This window comes from Salvelinus fontinalis, chromosome 13, assembly GCF_029448725.1.
Source record: "Salvelinus fontinalis isolate EN_2023a chromosome 13, ASM2944872v1, whole genome shotgun sequence".
Lineage (NCBI taxonomy): Eukaryota > Metazoa > Chordata > Actinopteri > Salmoniformes > Salmonidae > Salvelinus > Salvelinus fontinalis.
In genome coordinates this window covers 48,850,838-48,868,893 of record NC_074677.1, presented here as the reverse complement: position 1 = coordinate 48,868,893, position 18,056 = coordinate 48,850,838, and the positions used below count along the sequence as shown (strand labels likewise).

Genomic DNA, 18,056 nt, shown 5'->3' with positions numbered 1-18,056 from the left:
GGCCGAAGTGTGCTGTAGGCTACTGGGTCACGTTGAAATCGGATGATGGTTGATATGTACATATTCTCAGACTACTAGTGACAAAATGGCACTGAATGAAATTAGTGAGAAGCCGTTTTGAAGAACAAAGAGTAAACCGGTGTGTAATAAGATTAGCCTAAAGCTGAGAATAACGATAAAGCCTTGCAAGAAGAGCGGGAAGAGGTATGAAAAGGCTACATTAATAAAAAATTTAACTATGAAAAGAGCACAATAAGATCAACAGGAAACGGATAGTTAAACAGCTTCATGAGATATATGCACATGGTTAGTTGTACAGATACATGAGATATATGCACATGGTTAGTTGTACAGATACATGAGATATATGCACATGGTTAGTTAGACAGCTTCACGATTGGATCAAAAGCATTTCAGTTTTTCACAAGCTATGAAATCTCACCTCACACTCCCCCACGGTGATGAACGTGATAATGTTTTCTCCAAAAGGTTAATTTAGGTTGTTCATCAGTGTCTGGTCAGCAGGCAGCGTGTTGTCATTGTAAGATCTGACAAACTTAAAGTCACTGGTGCGTGAGCCCGTTGTCAGGTATGCGTCATAATTGTTAGAACTGCGCAGAGTTCCAGTTCCATCCACCTCTGCATAGTTGGGAGGGAAATACGCGCTAGGAATGGCGACTGCTCCATCAAACAACATTCTAGGCTTTCTACTGCGGCAGAACCTCACGGCCAGGATGAGAATAATGAAAGTCAGGAAAAAGGTGGAGACAGAGACCAGACCGATGATCAAATAGGAAGTTAGTTTGGAACTATCCTCATAAGCCATGTCTTTCAGTTCTGGAACTTCAGCCAAGTTATCTGATATGAGTAAATATACATCACAGGTTGTAGAGAGAGAGGGCTGTCCGTTATCTTTCACTGATATAACAAGGTTCTGCTTCATACTGTCAGAATCAGAAATGTCCCGCTGTGCCCTGATCTCTCCACTGTGGAGACCAATAGTGAAAAGTCCCGGATCAATCGATTTCACGATCTGATATGACAGCCAAGCGTTCTGTCCAGAGTCAGCATCCACAGCTATCACCTTGGAAACCAGGGACCCAGCCAGAGCAGCTTTGGGGACCATCTCAGTCATCAAGGAGTTCCCTGCTGGAGCAGGGTATAATATCTGGGGAGAGTTATCATTCTCATCTGTTATGAAGACACTCACAGTCACGTTACTGCTGAGTGGAGGAGAACCATTGTCTCTGGCTACAACGTGGACTTTGAAGCTCCTAAACTGCTCATAATCAAATGCTCTCACAGCATGGATTACCCCCGTGTCTCCGTTGATGGATAAAAATGAGGACACCGGAACACCGTTGATCTCACTGTGCAATAGAGAATAGACCACCATACCGTTCTGTCTCCAGTCTTGGTCTCTGGCAGTAACAGAACACATAGAGAAGCCAGGCTTGTTATTTTCAGTCACATAGGTGCTGTAGGATTGTTCTTCAAACACAGGTGGGTTGTCGTTCACGTCTGACACAGATAAATGAATGATCTTTGAGGAGGATAAAGGTGGAGTCCCCTCGTCAGTGGCAATGATAGTTATGTTATAATCTGATATTATCTCTCGGTCCAATTCACTAGTTGTTACCAGAGAAAAGTAGTTTTTGATAGACGGGTTTAATTTGAAAGGAACATTTTGTTGAATGGAGACGCGGACCTGTCTATTTCCCTCCGAGTCTTTATCCTGTACTTGAATTATGCCCACCTCTGTACCAAGTAAAACATTCTCAGGGATTGGATTGCTAAGTGATTTGATATATATTACTGGTGCATTGTCATTCATATCTGTAATTTCTATGACCACGTTGGCAAACGATGTCAAACCTGAGCCGTCTTTGGCTTGGATACTCAACTCATAAATCGACTCTTTTTCGAAATCCACCTGTCCTGCTATGCTGATGTCTCCAGTTTTAGGGTCAAGAGAAAACAAGTAATTCAATTCATTAGAGATAGGTCCGAATTCATACATCACGTCCCCATTTTGTCCATCGTCAGCATCTGTGGCGGTTACAGTAACTACTACAGTGCCAAAGGGAGAATTTTTTTGGGCAAACTGACCTTAAAAAGGTTCTGGCTAAACACTGGAATGTTGTCATTAGCATCCAGCACAGTAACGTGTATAACTGCTGTACCAGATCTCTGTGGAGTCCCACCGTCAATAGCAGTAAGTAACAATGTCACCTCCTGCTGTTGTTCTCGATCCAGTTCTTTCTCTAATACTAACTCGCCATATTTTACCCCACCAGGATTGGTATGCACAGCCAAACCAAAATGGCTGTTCTTTTGTAGTGTGTAGCTTTGAACAGCGTTCAGTCCTATATCTGCATCATGAGCCTGATTAACCACAAATCGGGCGCCTTTATCTGCCGATTCTCTGATCTCAAACGTAATGCGATCGTTCGCGAATTGTGGTGAATTTTCATTAATATCTTGTATCTGAAGAACGACGCGGTGTAATTCTAAAGGATTCTCGAGCACCATTTCATATTTCAATACACACGAAACCCTTCTGCCACAGAGCTGCTCCCTGTCAATTCTCTCAGCAACAATCAGGTCGCCAGTGCTCAGGTTAATGTCACAATAGAGTGTGTTGCTACCATCCATTTCTAGGCGAGCTTTACGAACATACAGTCCTTTTGGATCCAGGCCAAGATCGTTGGCTATATTCCCAATCACAGATCCGCGTTTCATCTCTTCCGGAAAAGAATAGGTCACGTCTCCATAGCTGGTGCGCAGCAGGAAAAGAAACAAAGCCATGAAGAAATTCGAGGCAGTGAACGAGAATCCCTTATATTCCATTTTCAAAAAACAAATTATATTCCAATGTTATGCTGGGGTCAAGTACAAACTATTTGAAAGAGTGAAACGATAAAAGCAACTTAGTCAACAGGCCTGTCTTACGTTCGTCCAAGGGATGTGATCTTTCGCTAACCTGCACTGTTTTAAAATGAGTCCCTCCCTTTGCTTCTGCAGCGGGAATGGGTTGGGAAATATATCTAATGGCTTTAGCTGGTGAAGAGTGACACATGGAGTACTTTTGCAAACCTGCAATCTCAAGTAGGCCTATAAAAAACAGAGAATAACACTATACTGAGTGTTTCCAAATTCATAATTGTTTGTTTTGTTTTAGTATGCATAAATAACGATGTAAATACATATGGAAAACATCTCGGAAAGAAGCACTCACATCAGCTGCCGATAGTTGATTCTCAAACAAAAAAAAACTAAAACCCAAATAACTCATCCAATGTCAAAACACTTGATTACTTCTCAGACAAAATGCACACACACGAAATGCACACACACAAAATGCACACACACAATGCAACACCTTTATCACTATCCCTTATTTAACTCACAGTCCAACTTCAAATCCCACATATCAGTGCTTCAATGCAGTGGTGCTGTCCACACATCACGGTGCTGAAACGTGTATCCTTGAAACAGGTGTGTAGGCCTAGAATAACTGAAGTAGGCTAATAGATCAAACCAATGTAGACTGCAGTCTAACTGTGCTAGGCAATTAGTACACAATATTGATGTCTGACAGGTAGACATTGTTGAAGTGAACGAATTTCAAAAGCATACTAAAATAGTATGCTAAGCAAATGGTGAAGAAATATGCTAGTAAAAAACGAACGTAGTTATACTGATACCGAGTCATTCAGTAGTCTTTCGAACTCAAACCCAAAACAAAGAATAGATACTGTAACTCCAAAATCTGAGTCATTCACTATATCAGCTGTAGGCATAATGCCAATATTAAAACAATCAGTATATGGATGTTGTGTCAAGAAGAACAAACAATACTGTAACGCTTGTTCTCCTCCTCTTCGTCCGAAGAGGAGGAGTAGGGATCAGACCAACATGCAGCGGGTTTTGAAAACACAATGAATTTATTAAACGACGAAGACGAACACGAAACGACACTTGGAATAATTACAAAATAACAAAACGAACGAAGACAGACCTGAACCAGAGAACTTACATATGACACGAAGAACGCACGAACAGGTATAGACTACAAACAAAAACGCTACAGTCCCGTGTGGTACGAACATACATACATACAGACACGGAAGACAACCACCCACAAACAAACAGTGTGAACAGCCTACCTTTATAGGGTTCTCAATCAGAGGAAACGACAAACACCTGTCCCTGATTGAGAACCATATAAGGCTAATTACCAATGACCCAAACATAGAAACACAAAACATAGAATGCCCACCCCAACTCACGCCCTGACCAACTAAACACATACAAAAATAACAGACAACAGGTCAGGAACGTGACAGAACCCCCCCCTCAAGGTGCGAACTCCGGGCGCACCCCTAAAACTCAAGGGGAGGGTCAGGGTGGGTATCTGTCCGCGGTGGCGGCTCCGGCGCAGGACGAGGACACCACTCCACCATTGTCTTTGTCCCCCTCCTTAGCGTCCTCCGAGTGGCGATCCTCGCCCCCAACCCTGGTCTAGGAACCTTCACACCGGTCCCCCCTAGATAACTCAGGACATAGAGGTAGCTCAGGACAGAGAGGTAGCTCAGGACAGAGAGGTAGCTCAGGACAGAGAGATAGCTCAGGACAGAGAGATAGCTCAGGACAGAGAGGCAGCTCCGGGCTGGGTGGCAGCTCCGGACTGGGTGGCAGCTCCGGGCTGGGTGGCAGCTCCGGGCTGGGTGGCAGCTCCGGGCTGGGTGGCAGCTCCGGGCTGGGTGGCAGCTCCGGGCTGGGTGGCAGCTCCGGACTGGGTGGCAGCTCCGGACTGGGTGGCAGCTCCGGACTGCAGAGCAGCTCATGACTGCAGGGCAGCTCATGACTGCAGGGCAGCTCATGACTGGAGGGCAGCTCATGACTGGAGGGCAGCTCATGACTGGAGGGCAGCTCATGACTGGAGGGCAGCTCATGACTGGAAGGCAGCTCATGACTGGAAGGCAGCTCATGACTGGAGGGCAGCTCATGACTGTCTGGCGGCTCTGGCGGATCCTGGCCGGCGGGCTCTGGCGGATCCTGGCCGGCGGCCTCTGGCGGATCCTGGCCGGCGGGCTCTGGCGGATCCTGGCCGGCGGGCTCTGGCGGATCCTGGCCGGCGGGCTCTGGCGGATCCTGGCCGGCGGGCTCTTGCTGCTCATGGCTGGCTGACGGATCTTGCTGCTCATGGCTGGCTGACGGATCTGTCTGCTCATGGCTGGCTGACGGATCTGGCTGCTCATGGCTGGCTGACGGATCTGGCTGCTCATGGCTGGCTGACGGATCTGGCTGCTCATGGCTGGCTGACGGATATGGCTGCTCATGGCTGGCTGACGGATCTGGCTGCTCATGGCTGGCTGACGGATCTGGCTGCTCATGGCTGGCTGACGGATCTGGCTGCTCATGGCTGGCTGACGGATCTGGCTGCTCATGGCTGGCTGACGGATCTGGCTGCTCATGGCTGGCTGACTGATCTGGCTGATCCTGTCTGGCGGGAAGGCTCTGACTGATCCTGTCTGGCGGAAGGCTCTGGCTGATCCTGTCTGGCGGAAGGCTCTGGCTGATCCTGTCTGGCGGAAGGCTCTGGCTGATCCTGTCTGGCGGAAGGCTCTGGCTGATCCTGTCTGGTGGAAGGCTTTGGCTGCTCCTGTCTGGCGGAAGGCTCTAGCGGCTCCTGTCTGGCGGACGGCTCTGAAGGCTCATGGCAGACGGGTGGCTTTGCAGGCTCAGTACAGACGGGCGGCTTTGAAGGCTCAGTACAGACGGGCAGTTCATGCGGCGCTTTGCAGACGGACAGGTCAGACGGCGTTGGGCAGACGGGCAGTTCAGGCACCGTTGGGCAGACGGGCAGTTCAGGCGCCGTTGGGCAGACGGGCAGTTCAGGCGCCGTTGGGAAGACGGGCAGTTCAGGCGCCGTTGGACAGATGGGCAGTTCAGGCGCCGTTGGGCAGACGGGCAGTTCAGGCGCCGTTGGGCAGACGGGCAGTTCAGGCGCCGTTGGGCAGACGGCAGACTCTGGCCGGCTGAGACGCACTGTAGGCCTGGTGCGTGGTGCCGGAACTGGAGGCACCGGGCTAAGGACACGCACTTTCAGGCTAGTGCGGGGAACAACAACAGGGCACACTGGACTCTCAAGGCGTACTATCGGCCTGGTCCATGATACCGGAACTGGTGGTACCGGGCTGAGGGCACGCACATCATGGCGAGTACGGGGAGAAGGAACAGTGCGTACATGGCTCTGGAGATGCACATGAGGCTTGGTGCGTGGTGCCAGCACTGATGGTACTGGGCTGGAGACACGCACCACAGGGAGAGTGTATGGAGGAGAACCAGGGCTCTGAAGACGCACAGGAGGCTTGGTGCGTGGTGCCAGCACTGGTGGTATTGGGCTGGGAACACGTATCTCAGGGCTAGTGCGGGGAGCAGTAACAGGACGCACAGGACTCTGGAGATGCACAGGAGGCTTGGTGCGTGGTGTAGGCACTGTCTTAACCAGACGGCTAGCACGCACCTCAGGACGAGTATGGAGAGCTGTTCCCAGTGACATTAACTCACCAACACGTTCATTCGGACGGATGCCGTGCCTCATGCACCAAACCAGTACATCCCTCATATCTTTCTCCTCCAATTTCTCCATTAACTCCTTTACTGTCTCTGCGTCACTCACCTCCAAATCCGCCCTCACCGGCTCCTTATGTAAAGCAGGAGGAGTTGGCTCAAGTCTCCTGACTGACCCAACTATATTCCCCGAGAGCCCCCCCCCCCAATAAATTTTGGGGTTTGACTTGCGGGCTTCCAGCCTTGTTTCCGTGCTGCCTCCTCATATCGCCGCCTCTCCGCTTTCGCTGCCTCCAGCTCCGCTTTGGGGCGGCGACACTCCTCTGGTTCTGCCCAGGGTCCGTCTCCGTCTAGGATTTCCTCCCATGTCCATTCCTCCTTGTACACCTGCTTGTACACCTGCTTCGTCCGAAGAGGAGGAGTAGGGATCAGACCAACATGCAGCGGGTTTTGAAAACATAATGAATTTATTAAACGACGAAGACGAAACAACGCTTGGAATAATTACAAAATAACAAAACGAACGAAGACAGACCTGAACCAGAGAACTTACATATAACACGAAGAACGCACGAACAGGTATAGACTACAAACAAAAACGCTACAGTCCCATGTGGTACGAACATATATACAGACACGGAAGACAACCACCCACAAACAAACAGTGTGAACAGCCTACCTTTATAGGGTTCTCAATCAGAGGAAACGACAAACACCTGTCCCTGATTGAGAACCATATAACGCTAATTACCAATGACCCAAACATAGAAACACAAAACATAGAATGCCCACCCCAACTCACGCCCTGACCAACTAAACACATACAAAAATAACAGACAACAGGTCAGGAACGTGACAGATACAAGTTCAAAGCAAAACACATAAAGGTGAAGTCGGAAGTTTACGTACACCTTAGCCAAAATACATTTAAACTCAGTTTTTCACAATTCCTGACATTTAATCCTAGTTAAAATTCCCTGTCTTAGGTCAGTTAGGATCACCACTTTATTTTAAGAATGTGAAATGTTAGAATAATAGTAGCGAGAATGATTTATTTCAGCTTTTATTTATTTCATCACATTCCCAATTGGATAGAAGTTTACATACACTAAATTAGTATTTGGTAGCATTGCCTTTAAATTGTTTAACTTGGGTCAAACGTTTTGGGTAGCCTTCCACAAGCTTCCACAATAAGTTGGGTGCATTTTGGCCCATTCCTCCTGACAGAGCTGGTGTAACTGAGTCAGGTTTGTAGGCCTCCTTGTGCTCTCACAAGCTTTTTCAGTTCTGCCCACACATTTTCTATAGGATTGAGGTCAGGGCTTTGTGATGGCCACTCCAATACCTTGACATTGTTGTCCTTAAGCCATTTTGCCACAACTTTGGAAGTATGCTTGGGGTCATTGTCCATTTGGAAGACCCATTTGCAACCAAGCTTTAACTTCCTGACTGATGTCTTGAGATGTTGCTTCAATATATCCACATAATTGTCCTCCCTCATGATGCCATCTATTTTGTGAAGTGCACCAGTCCCTCCTGCAGCAAAGCACCCACTCAACAGGATGCTGCCACCCCCGTGCTTCACGGTTGAGATGGTGTTCTTCGGCTTGCAATCCTCCCCCTTTTTCCTCCAAACATAACGATGGTCATTATGGCCAAACAGTTCTATTTTTGTTTCATCAGACCAGAGGACATTTCTCCAAAAAGCACGATCTTTGTCCCCATGTGCAGTTGCAAACCGTAGTCTGGCTTTTTTATGGCGCTTTTGGGCAGTGGCTTCTTCCTTGCTGAGCGACCTTTCAGGTTATGTCAATATAGGACAAGTTTTACTGTAGATATAGATATTTTTGTACCTTTTTCCTCCAGCATGCGTCTCCTTCCTGAGTGGTATGATGGCTGCGTGGTCCCATGGTGTATATACTTGCGTACTATTATTTGTAAAGATGAACGTTGTACCTTCAGGCTTTTGGAAATTGCTCCCAAGGGTGAACCAGACTTGTGGAGGTTTTCAATATTTTTTTCTGAGATCTTGGCTGATTTCTTTTGATTTTCCTATGATGTCAAGCAAAGAGGCACTGAGATTGAAGGTAAGCTTTGAAATACATCAACAGGTACAATTCTAATTGACTCAAATTATGTCAATTAGCCTATCAGAAGCTTCTAAAGCAATGACATCTTTTTCTGGAATTTTCCAAGCTGTTTAAAGGCACAGTCAACTTAGTGTATGTAAACTTCTGACCCACTGGAATTGTGATACAGTGAATTATAAGTGAAATAATCTGTCTGTAAACAATCGTTGGAAAAATTACTTGTGTCATGCACAAAGTAGTTGTCCTAACTGACTTGACAAAACTATAGTTTGTAAACAAGAAATTTGTGGAGTGGTTGAAAAAAGAGTTTTAATGACTCCAACCTAAGTGTAAGTAAACTTCCGACTTCAACTGTAAGTAAACTTCTGACTTCAACTATAAGACTGTATGACTTTGTCAAAAGGTGGAGAAGGAAAACGCTTTATGCAGACTTTTTAAGGCATTTCTGTATGCAGGCTTCATTTCTCACATCAGACTGCCCCGCATCTTTAAAAGTGAGCATACTTTCTCCCAAACACTACATTTGACACCTCTTCACTATAAGATCAACAGGACGCGTACTGTCATTGTAAGATCGCACAAACTTGAAGTCATTGGTGTGTGAGCCCATTGTCAGGTATACATCATAATTGTAAGAACTATGCAGAGTTCCAGTTCCATCCACCTCTGGATAGTTGGGAGGGAAATACGTGCTGGGAATGGCGACTGCTCCATCAAACAACATTCTAGGCTTTCTACTGCGGCAGAACCTCACCGCCAGGATGAGAATAATGAAAGTCAGGAAAAAAGTGAAACAGAGACCAGTGCAATGATCAGAGATGAAGATAGAACTATCCTAATAAGAAATGTATTTCAGATCTGGAACTTCAAACAAGTTATCTGATATGAGTAAATATACATCACAGGTTGTAGAGAGAGATGGCTGTCCGTTATCTTTCACTGATATAACAAGGTTCTGCTTCAAACTGTCAGATTCGGCCAGACAGATTACCAGGACGTGTACACAGAGCATGCGCGGACCAACTGGCAAGTGTCTTCACTGATATTTTCAACCTCTCCCTGACAGAGTCTGTAATACCTACATGTTTCAAGGAGACCACCATAGTCCCTGTGCCCAAGAAAGCAAAGGTAACCTGCCTAAATTACTAACGCCCTGTAGCACTCACGTCGGTCGCCATGAAATGCTTTGAAAGGCTGGTCATGGCTCACATCAACACCATCATCCTGGAAACCCTAGACCTGATGCAATTTGCATACCGCCCCAACAGATCCACAGATAACACAATCTCAATCGCACTCCACACTGCCTTTTCCAACCTGGACAAAAATAACACCTATGTGAGATTGCTCTTCATTGACTACAGCTCAGCGTTCAACCCAATAGTGCCCATCACTAAGCTAAGGACCCTGGGACTAAATTCCTCCCTCTGCATCTGGATCCTGGACTTCCTGACGGTTGCCCCCAGGTGGTAAGGGTAGGAAAAAACACATCTGTCACGCTGATCCTCAACACGCGGGCCCTTCAGGGGTGCGTGCTTAGTCCCCTCCCATACTCCCTGTTCACCCACGACTGCATGGCCAAGCACGACTCCAACACCATCATTAAGTTTACTGATGAGACAACAGTGGTAGGCCTGATCACCGACAACAATGAGAAAGCCTATAGGGAGGAGGTCAGAGACCTGGCAGTGTAGTGACAGGACAACAACGTCTCCCTCAACGTGAGCAAGACAAAGGAGCTGATCGTGTACTACAGGAAAAGGAGGGCCGCCCCATTTACATCGACAGGGCCGTAGTGGAGCGGGTCGAGAGTTTCAAGTTCCTTGATGTCCACATCACCAACAAACTATCATTGTCCAAACACCCCAATACAGTTGTGAAGAGGGCACGACAACACATTTTCTCCCTCAGGGGGCTGAAAAGATTTGGCATGGGTCCCCAGAACCTCAAAAAGTTCCACAGCTGCACCATCGAGAGCATCCTGACCAGTTGCATCACTGTCTGGTACGGCAAGTGCTCGGCATCCTACCCGTAAGGCACTACAGAGGGTAGTGCGTAAGGCCCAGTACATCCCTGGGGCCAAACCTCCTGCCATTCAGGACCTATAAACTAGGCGGTGTTAGAAGAAGGCCCCAAAAAATTGTAAAAGACTCCGGTCACCCAAGTCATAGACTGTTCTCTCTGCTACCGCACTGCAAGCGGTACGGGATCGCCAAGTCTAGGTCCAAAAGGCTCCTTACCAGCTTCTACCCCTAAGTCATAAGTCTGGTGAACATTTAATCAAATGACCACCCGGGCTATTTAAACGGACCCCCCCCCCCACAGGCTTAGACTTTTAGAGATTTAAGGGAAAATAATGTATGCACTCCATCTGAGATGGAGACAAATCTCTATGTCACCTCTTCACTTGCCCCCTCATCTCTATCTGTTGCCATCACAGTAACCACTCACAAACCTATTGGAGAATTTTCAGGTACACTGACTATATAGACATTCTGGCTAAACACTAGTTTATTATCGTTAGCATCCAACACAGTAACGTGGATAACTACAGTACCAGATCTCTGCGGAGTCCCACCATCAACTGCAGTAAGTAACAATGTCACCTTGTGCTCTTCTTCTCTATCCAGCTCTTTCCCTAACACCAAGATTACATGCTCTTTCTTTTGTATCATGTAGCTTTGAACTGTATTCAGTCCTATATTTGCATCATGAGCCTGGTTAACCGCAAACCAGGCCCCTTTCATCCTTAAGAGTCTATTGACGCACCCGTACGTCAATCTAAGTAACATAGTAAAAAAATCCCCATCAAAACGTGTACATTTAATATAGAGATATCTGCATGGGCTGCATCTCAATCCACCGTCTCAATCCACCGGATCTGCCCATATGCTGGCCGAGCTACAGCAGTGTTTGTCAGACCATGAGACATCCCAGAAATCAATCTTCTTACGAAAAAATCTGTAGCGTCCGAATGGTTATGACCACTCGAAGGAAAGATGAGACTCTCACGTACACGATGGTCTTCTCTGTTTTGCTATATGACCCTCACAAGGATCACTGGACTCGTCTGAAGATAACACACACAAATTAATGGAAGTATGGAGATAGTTTTGTGCCAACAAAAAAGGGGTTAAATATATTTTTTAAATACATTACCAGTCAAAAGTTAGGACACACCTACTCATTCAAGGGTTTTTCTATATTTTTTACTATTTTCTACATTGTAGAATAATAGTGAAGACATCAAAACTATGAAATAACACATATGGAATCATGTAGTAAGCAAAAAACTGTTATAAAAATCTAAGTGTATTTTATATTTGAGATTCTTCAAAGTAGCCACCCTTTGCCTTGATGACACGTTTGCACACTCCGGACTTCAACATTGCTCATCCTAATATTTCTATATTTCTTAATTACATTATTTTACTTTTTAGATTTGTTTGTATATATGTATTGTTAGATACTACTGCACTGTTGGAGCTAGGAACACAAGCATTTCGCTACACCCGCAATAGCATCTGCTAAATATGTGTATGAGACCAATAACATTTGATTTGATTTGAAGAAGTATGAATGCTCTGACTTCTTTGGAGGTCACATTGCTGTATATTCTGTATGGTCACTGCAGACTGTGGATTGACTATAAATCGGCTTTAAGCCAGCAGGGTTGGCACATAGAACTGAACCAACAGACTACAACGGATTTCTCAATAATTCTCTACCTTAGTTGAAGTTGCTGAATGAAGCTGTTCTTGATAAAGTGATCAAAATGTAAATGTCCAAATGTATGGTTGCAAAGCATGCTGGGTATTATTCTAATGAGCTCTACCCCCCAAAAAGACAAACTCTTTGACCAAACTAAATTTGGTCAGATGATTTCTACATTAATTCATCTGATTCACATCAAGTTCCACCGAGTTAAGTAAATTCTACAAGAGACAATTACATTCTGCCATAAAATATTAATTAATTGTGTTGAAATATGAAGGGCAATTTTTTTTTAAACATTTGTGTAGCTGTTTTCAGTAGGAAAATATAAAAAATAAGGCATAACATTGAGGCAGAGAATCCTTTGTTTTCCATTTTCAGTTAATAAAATGTATTCCCGATGTAATGGTGTGGTAAATTACAGCACCATTCAACCAAGTAAACCTTTTTAACAAGTGAAAGCAAAATCTACTAGCCTATAAAATGTTAAGCAAGTGACTTCTCTACACTGAACATCTGAGGTCTCCTTCCTGTAAATTACACAAATAGGGGGAGAGAAAGACTTAAAAGCTTTTTTGCTGGTGAATAGTGACACTCCATGTAGTTTGTAGAATATCATGTTTAAAGGACACCCCCAAAAAGAATTTGCCACCACTATTTCTTCAAAATGTCCTGTCCTAGAGAGGAAATACAAATTAGGTTCCACCTCTGAAGAATGACAAAGGCTACTTATACATATTCAACAATTGGGTGTGGGAATTTCCACGTGGAGTTGAGTAACATCAACAAATAGGACACTGACAGCTGTCAGTGTAGCTAGCTAGCATGCTAACCTTATTTAGCTAGCTAGCTATACTATATATACAAAGTATGTGGACACCCCTTCAAATTAATAGATTTGTCTATTTCAGCCACACCTTTGCTGACAGGTGTAGAAAATTGAGCACACAGCCATGCAATCTCGACAGGCAAACATTGGCAGTAGAATGGCCTCACTGGAGAGCTCAGTGACTTTCAACATGGCACCGTCATAGGATGCCACCTTTCTAACAAGTCAGTTCCTAAAATGTCTGCCCTGCTAAAGTCGCTCTTGTCAACTGTAAGTCCTGTTATTGTGTTATTGTTATTGTGAAGTGGAAAAGTCTAGGAGCAACAACAGCTCAGCCGTGAAGTGGTAGGCCGCACAAGCTCATAGAATGGGACCACTGAATGCTGAAGTGCTAAAAATTGTCTGTCCTCGGTTGCAACACTCATGACCGAGTTCCAAACTGCCTCTGAAAGCAACTTCAGCACAATAACTGTTCGTCGGGAGCTTCATGAAATGGGTTTCCATGGCCGAGCAGCTGTACACAGGCCTAATATCATCATGCATAATGCCAAGCATCGGCTGGAGTGGACTCCGAAGCAGTGGAAACGCCTTCTCTGGAGTGATGAATCACGCTTCACTATCTGGCAGTCCGATGGACAAATATGTGTTTGGCGGATGCCAGGAGAAAGCTACATGCCCCAATGCATAGTGTCAACTGTAAAGTTTGGTGGAGTAGGAATAAAGTTCTGCCGCTGTTTTTCATGGTTCAGGCCCCTTAGTTCCACTGACAGGAAATCTTAACGCTACAGCATACAATGACATTCTAGACAATTCTGTGCTTTCAACTTTGTGGCAACAGTTTGGGGAAGGCCCTTTCCTGTTTCAGCATGAAAATGCCTCCGTGAACAAAGCGAGGTCCATACAGAAATGATTTGTCGAGATCGGTGTGGAAGAACTTGACTGGCCTACACAGAGCCCTGACTACAACACCGACCCCATGAATTGAAACAGCGACTGAGAGACAGGCCTAATCTCCAAACATCAGTACCCGACCTCACTAAAGCTCTTGTGGCTGAATGGAAGCAAGTCCCCCCAGCAATGTTCCAACATCTAGTGGAAAGCCTTCCCAGAGGAGTGGAGGCTGTTATAGCAGTAAAGGGGGACCAACTCCATTTAATGCTTTTGGAATGAGATGATCGACAAGCAGGTGTCCACATACTTTTGGTCATGTAGTGTATCTTGCTAACTTTATCTAGCTAGCTAATATTATCCGTTGTTGTCTTTTTTATATTTTTACTGGTCAATATTCAAAATATTATCCAGCTGGCTCTATTGCTGCTTCTGGAGCTGGGTTTGTCATATGGATTGATTTAGGGAAAACTAAACTACAGGCCCATATCTGAGTTCACCATCTATTGTTATCTCCAAGGTTTTGGCATCTTCCATAAAATCTGCCATAGTTAGATAGAATAATAGGCGGCAGGTAGCCTAGCGATTAAGAGTGATGGGCCAGTAACCGAAAGATTGCTGGTTCGAATCCCTGAGCCGACTAGGTGAATAATCTGTTGATGTGCCCTTGAGCATGTCACTTAACCCTAATTGCTCCTGTAAGTTGCTACGATAGTTACACAGGTTCATAGAGTAGGCTGTGCACATGGTTAGTTGTACAGCTTCATGAGATATATGCACATGGTTAGTTGTACAGCTTCATATATGCACATGGTTAGTTGTACAGCTTCATATATGCACATGGTTAGTTGTACAGCTTCATATATGCACATGGTTAGTTGTACAGCTTCATGAGATATATGCACATGGTTAGTTGTACAGCTTTATGAGATATATGCACATGGTTAGTTGTACAGCTTCATGAGATATATGCACATGGTTAGTTGTACAGCTTCATATATGCACATGGTTAGTTGTACAGCTTCATATATGCACATGGTTAGTTGTACAGCTTCATGAAATATATGCACATGGTTAGTTGTACAGCTTCATATATGCACATGGTTAGTTGTACAGCTTCATATATGCACATGGTTAGTTGTACAGCTTCATATATGCACATGGTTAGTTATACAGCTTCATAAATGCACATGGTTAGTTGTACAGCTTCATATATGCACATGGTTAGTTGTACAGCTTCATGAGATATATGCACATGGTTAGTTGTACAGCTTCATGAGATATATGCACATGGTTAGTTGTACAGCTTCATGAGATATATGCACATGGTTAGTTGTACAGCTTCATGAGATATATGCACATGGTTAGTTGTACAGCTTCATATATGCACATGGTTAGTTGTACAGCTTCATATTTGCATGTGGGTAGTTATACAGCTTCATATTTGCACATGGTTAGTTGTACAGCTTCATATATGCACATGGTTAGTTGTACAGCTTCATATTTGCATGTGGGTAGTTATACAGCTTCATATTTGCACATGGTTAGTTGTACAGCTTCATATTTGCACATGGTTAGTTATACAGCTTCATATTTGCACATGGTTAGTTGTACAGCTTCATATTTGCACATGGTTAGTTATACAGCTTCATATTTGCACATGGTTAGTTGTACAGCTTCATATATGCACATGGTTAGTTGTACAGCTTCATATTTGCACGTGGGTAGTTATACAGCTTCATATATGCACAACTGGATTAAAAGCATTTCAGTTTTTCACAAGCTATGAAATCTTACCTCACACTCCCCAACGGTGTTGAACGTGATAATGTTTTCTCCAAAAGGTTCATTTAGATTCTTCTTAAGTGTCTGATCAGCAGGCAGCGTGTTGTCATTGTAAGATCTGGCAAACTTGAAGTCACTGGTGCGTGAGCCCGTTGTCATGTATGCATCATAATTGTAAGAACTACGGAGAGTTCCAGCTCCATCCACCTCTGCATAGTTGGGAGGGAAATACGCGCTCGGAATGGCGACTGCTCCATCAAACAACATTCTAGGCTTTCTACTGTGGCAGAACCTCACGGCCAGGATGAGAACAATGAATGTCAGGAAAAAGGTGGAGACAGAGACCAGACCAATGATCAAATAGGAAGTTAGTTTGGAACTATCTTCATAAGTCATGTCTTTCAGTTCTGGAACTTCAGCCAAGTTATCTGATATGAGTAAATATACATCACAGGTTGTAGAGAGAGAGGGCTGTCCGTTATCTTTCACTGATATAACAAGGTTCTGCTTCATACTGTCAGATTCAGAAATGTCCCGCTGTGCCCTGATCTCTCCACTGTGGAGACCAATAGTGAAAAGTCCCGGATCAATCGATTTCACGATGTGATATGAAAGCCACGCGTTCTGTCCAGAGTCAGCATCCACAGCTATCACCTTGGAAACCAGGGACCCCGCCATAGCAGCTTTGGGGACCATCTCCGTCATCAAGGAGTTCCCTGCTGGAGCAGGGTATAATATCTGGGGAGAGTTATCATTGTCATCTGTTATGAAGACACTCACAGTCACGTTACTGCCGAGCGGAGGAGAACCATTGTCTCTGGCTACAACGTGGACTTTGAAGCTCCTAAACTGTTCATAATCAAATGCTCTCACAGCATGGATCACACCCGTGTCTCCGTTGATGGATACAAATGAGGACACCGGAACACCGTTGATCTCACTGGACAATAGAGAATAGACCACCGTGCCGTTCTGTCTCCAGTCTGGGTCTCTGGCAGTAACAGAACACATAGAGGAGCCAGGCTTGTTATTTTCAGTCACATAGGTGCTGTAGGATTGTTCTTCAAACACTGGAGGATTGTCATTCACGTCTGATACAGATAAATTAATAGTTTTTGAGGACGATAAAGGTGGAGTCCCCTCGTCAGTGGCAGTGATAGTTACATTATAATCTGAAATTATCTCACGGTCTAGTTCACTAGTTGTTATCAGAGAATAGTAGTTTTTGATTGAAGGGTTTAATTTGAAAGGGACATTTTGTTGAATGGAGCAGCGGACCTGTCTATTTCCCTCTGAATCTTCATCTTGTACATTTATGATCCCCACCTCTGTACCAGGTAACACATTCTCAGGGATGGGATTGTTAAAGGATTTGATCAATATCACTGGTGCGTTATCATTTAAGTCAGTGATTTCTATCATTACTTTTGCATTGCCAGCTAAGCCAGACCCATCTTTAGCCTGGACACGCACTTCGTATTCTGTATTTTCTTCATAATCTATGGGACCCTGCACTTTAATCTCGCCAGTCTTTTTGTCGATGGAAAACAGTTTAGCTGCTTTATCGGAAATGCGATTGAACTCATATGATACTTCTCCATTTGCTCCCTCGTCTTCATCACTAGCACTAACTGCAACTACAACAGTCCCGGTTGGAGAATTTTCAGGCAAACGGACTTTATACACTGTCTGACTAAACACAGGTTTATTATCGTTCGCATCCAACACAGTGACGTGTATAACTACAGTACCAGATCTCTGCGGAGTCCCGCCATCAACAGCAGTAAGTAACAACGTCACCTCTTGTTGTTGTTCTCGATCTAGCTCTTTTTCTAACACTAACTCGCCATATTTTCCTCCGTCTGAGCTCGTTTGAACGTCCAAAATAAAATAGGCATTCCTCTCCAGTGAATAGCTTTGTATAGCATTTAATCCTATGTCAGAGTCATGAGGTTCATCCAAGGGATATCTTGCACCTTTGTCAGCAGATTCCTGAATTTCTAGATCAATACGTGCATTGGGAAACCGTGGTGAATTGTCATTTATATCTTGGACTTGCACATTAATACGATGTAATTCCAGAGGTTTTTCCAGCACAAGCTCGTATTTTAAAGAACAAGAAACCTTCGGTCCACACAGCTCCTCCCTGTCTATTGTTTCAGCCACAATTA

General features: G+C 44.8%; 3 protein-coding genes across 13 annotated transcripts in view; all 3 read right to left on the bottom strand.

Annotated features, from left to right (window-relative positions):
- The window catches only part of LOC129868843 (protocadherin gamma-C5-like), a 138,984-nt gene that overhangs the window by 86,222 nt on the left and 34,706 nt on the right, over positions 1 to 18,056 (bottom strand). The window lies entirely within an intron of this gene.
- Positions 327 to 2,101, bottom strand: LOC129868848 (protocadherin gamma-A12-like). Its single transcript, XM_055943162.1, has one exon. It carries the CDS (start codon positions 2,018 to 2,020, stop codon positions 491 to 493), a length of 1,530 nt encoding a protein of 509 aa, XP_055799137.1. The 5' UTR covers positions 2,021 to 2,101; the 3' UTR covers positions 327 to 490.
- LOC129868850 (protocadherin-3-like) lies at positions 2,071 to 4,619 on the bottom strand. The gene has a single exon (XM_055943163.1). The coding sequence runs from the start codon at positions 2,848 to 2,850 to the stop codon at positions 2,071 to 2,073; it is 780 nt and encodes a 259-aa protein (XP_055799138.1). The 5' UTR covers positions 2,851 to 4,619.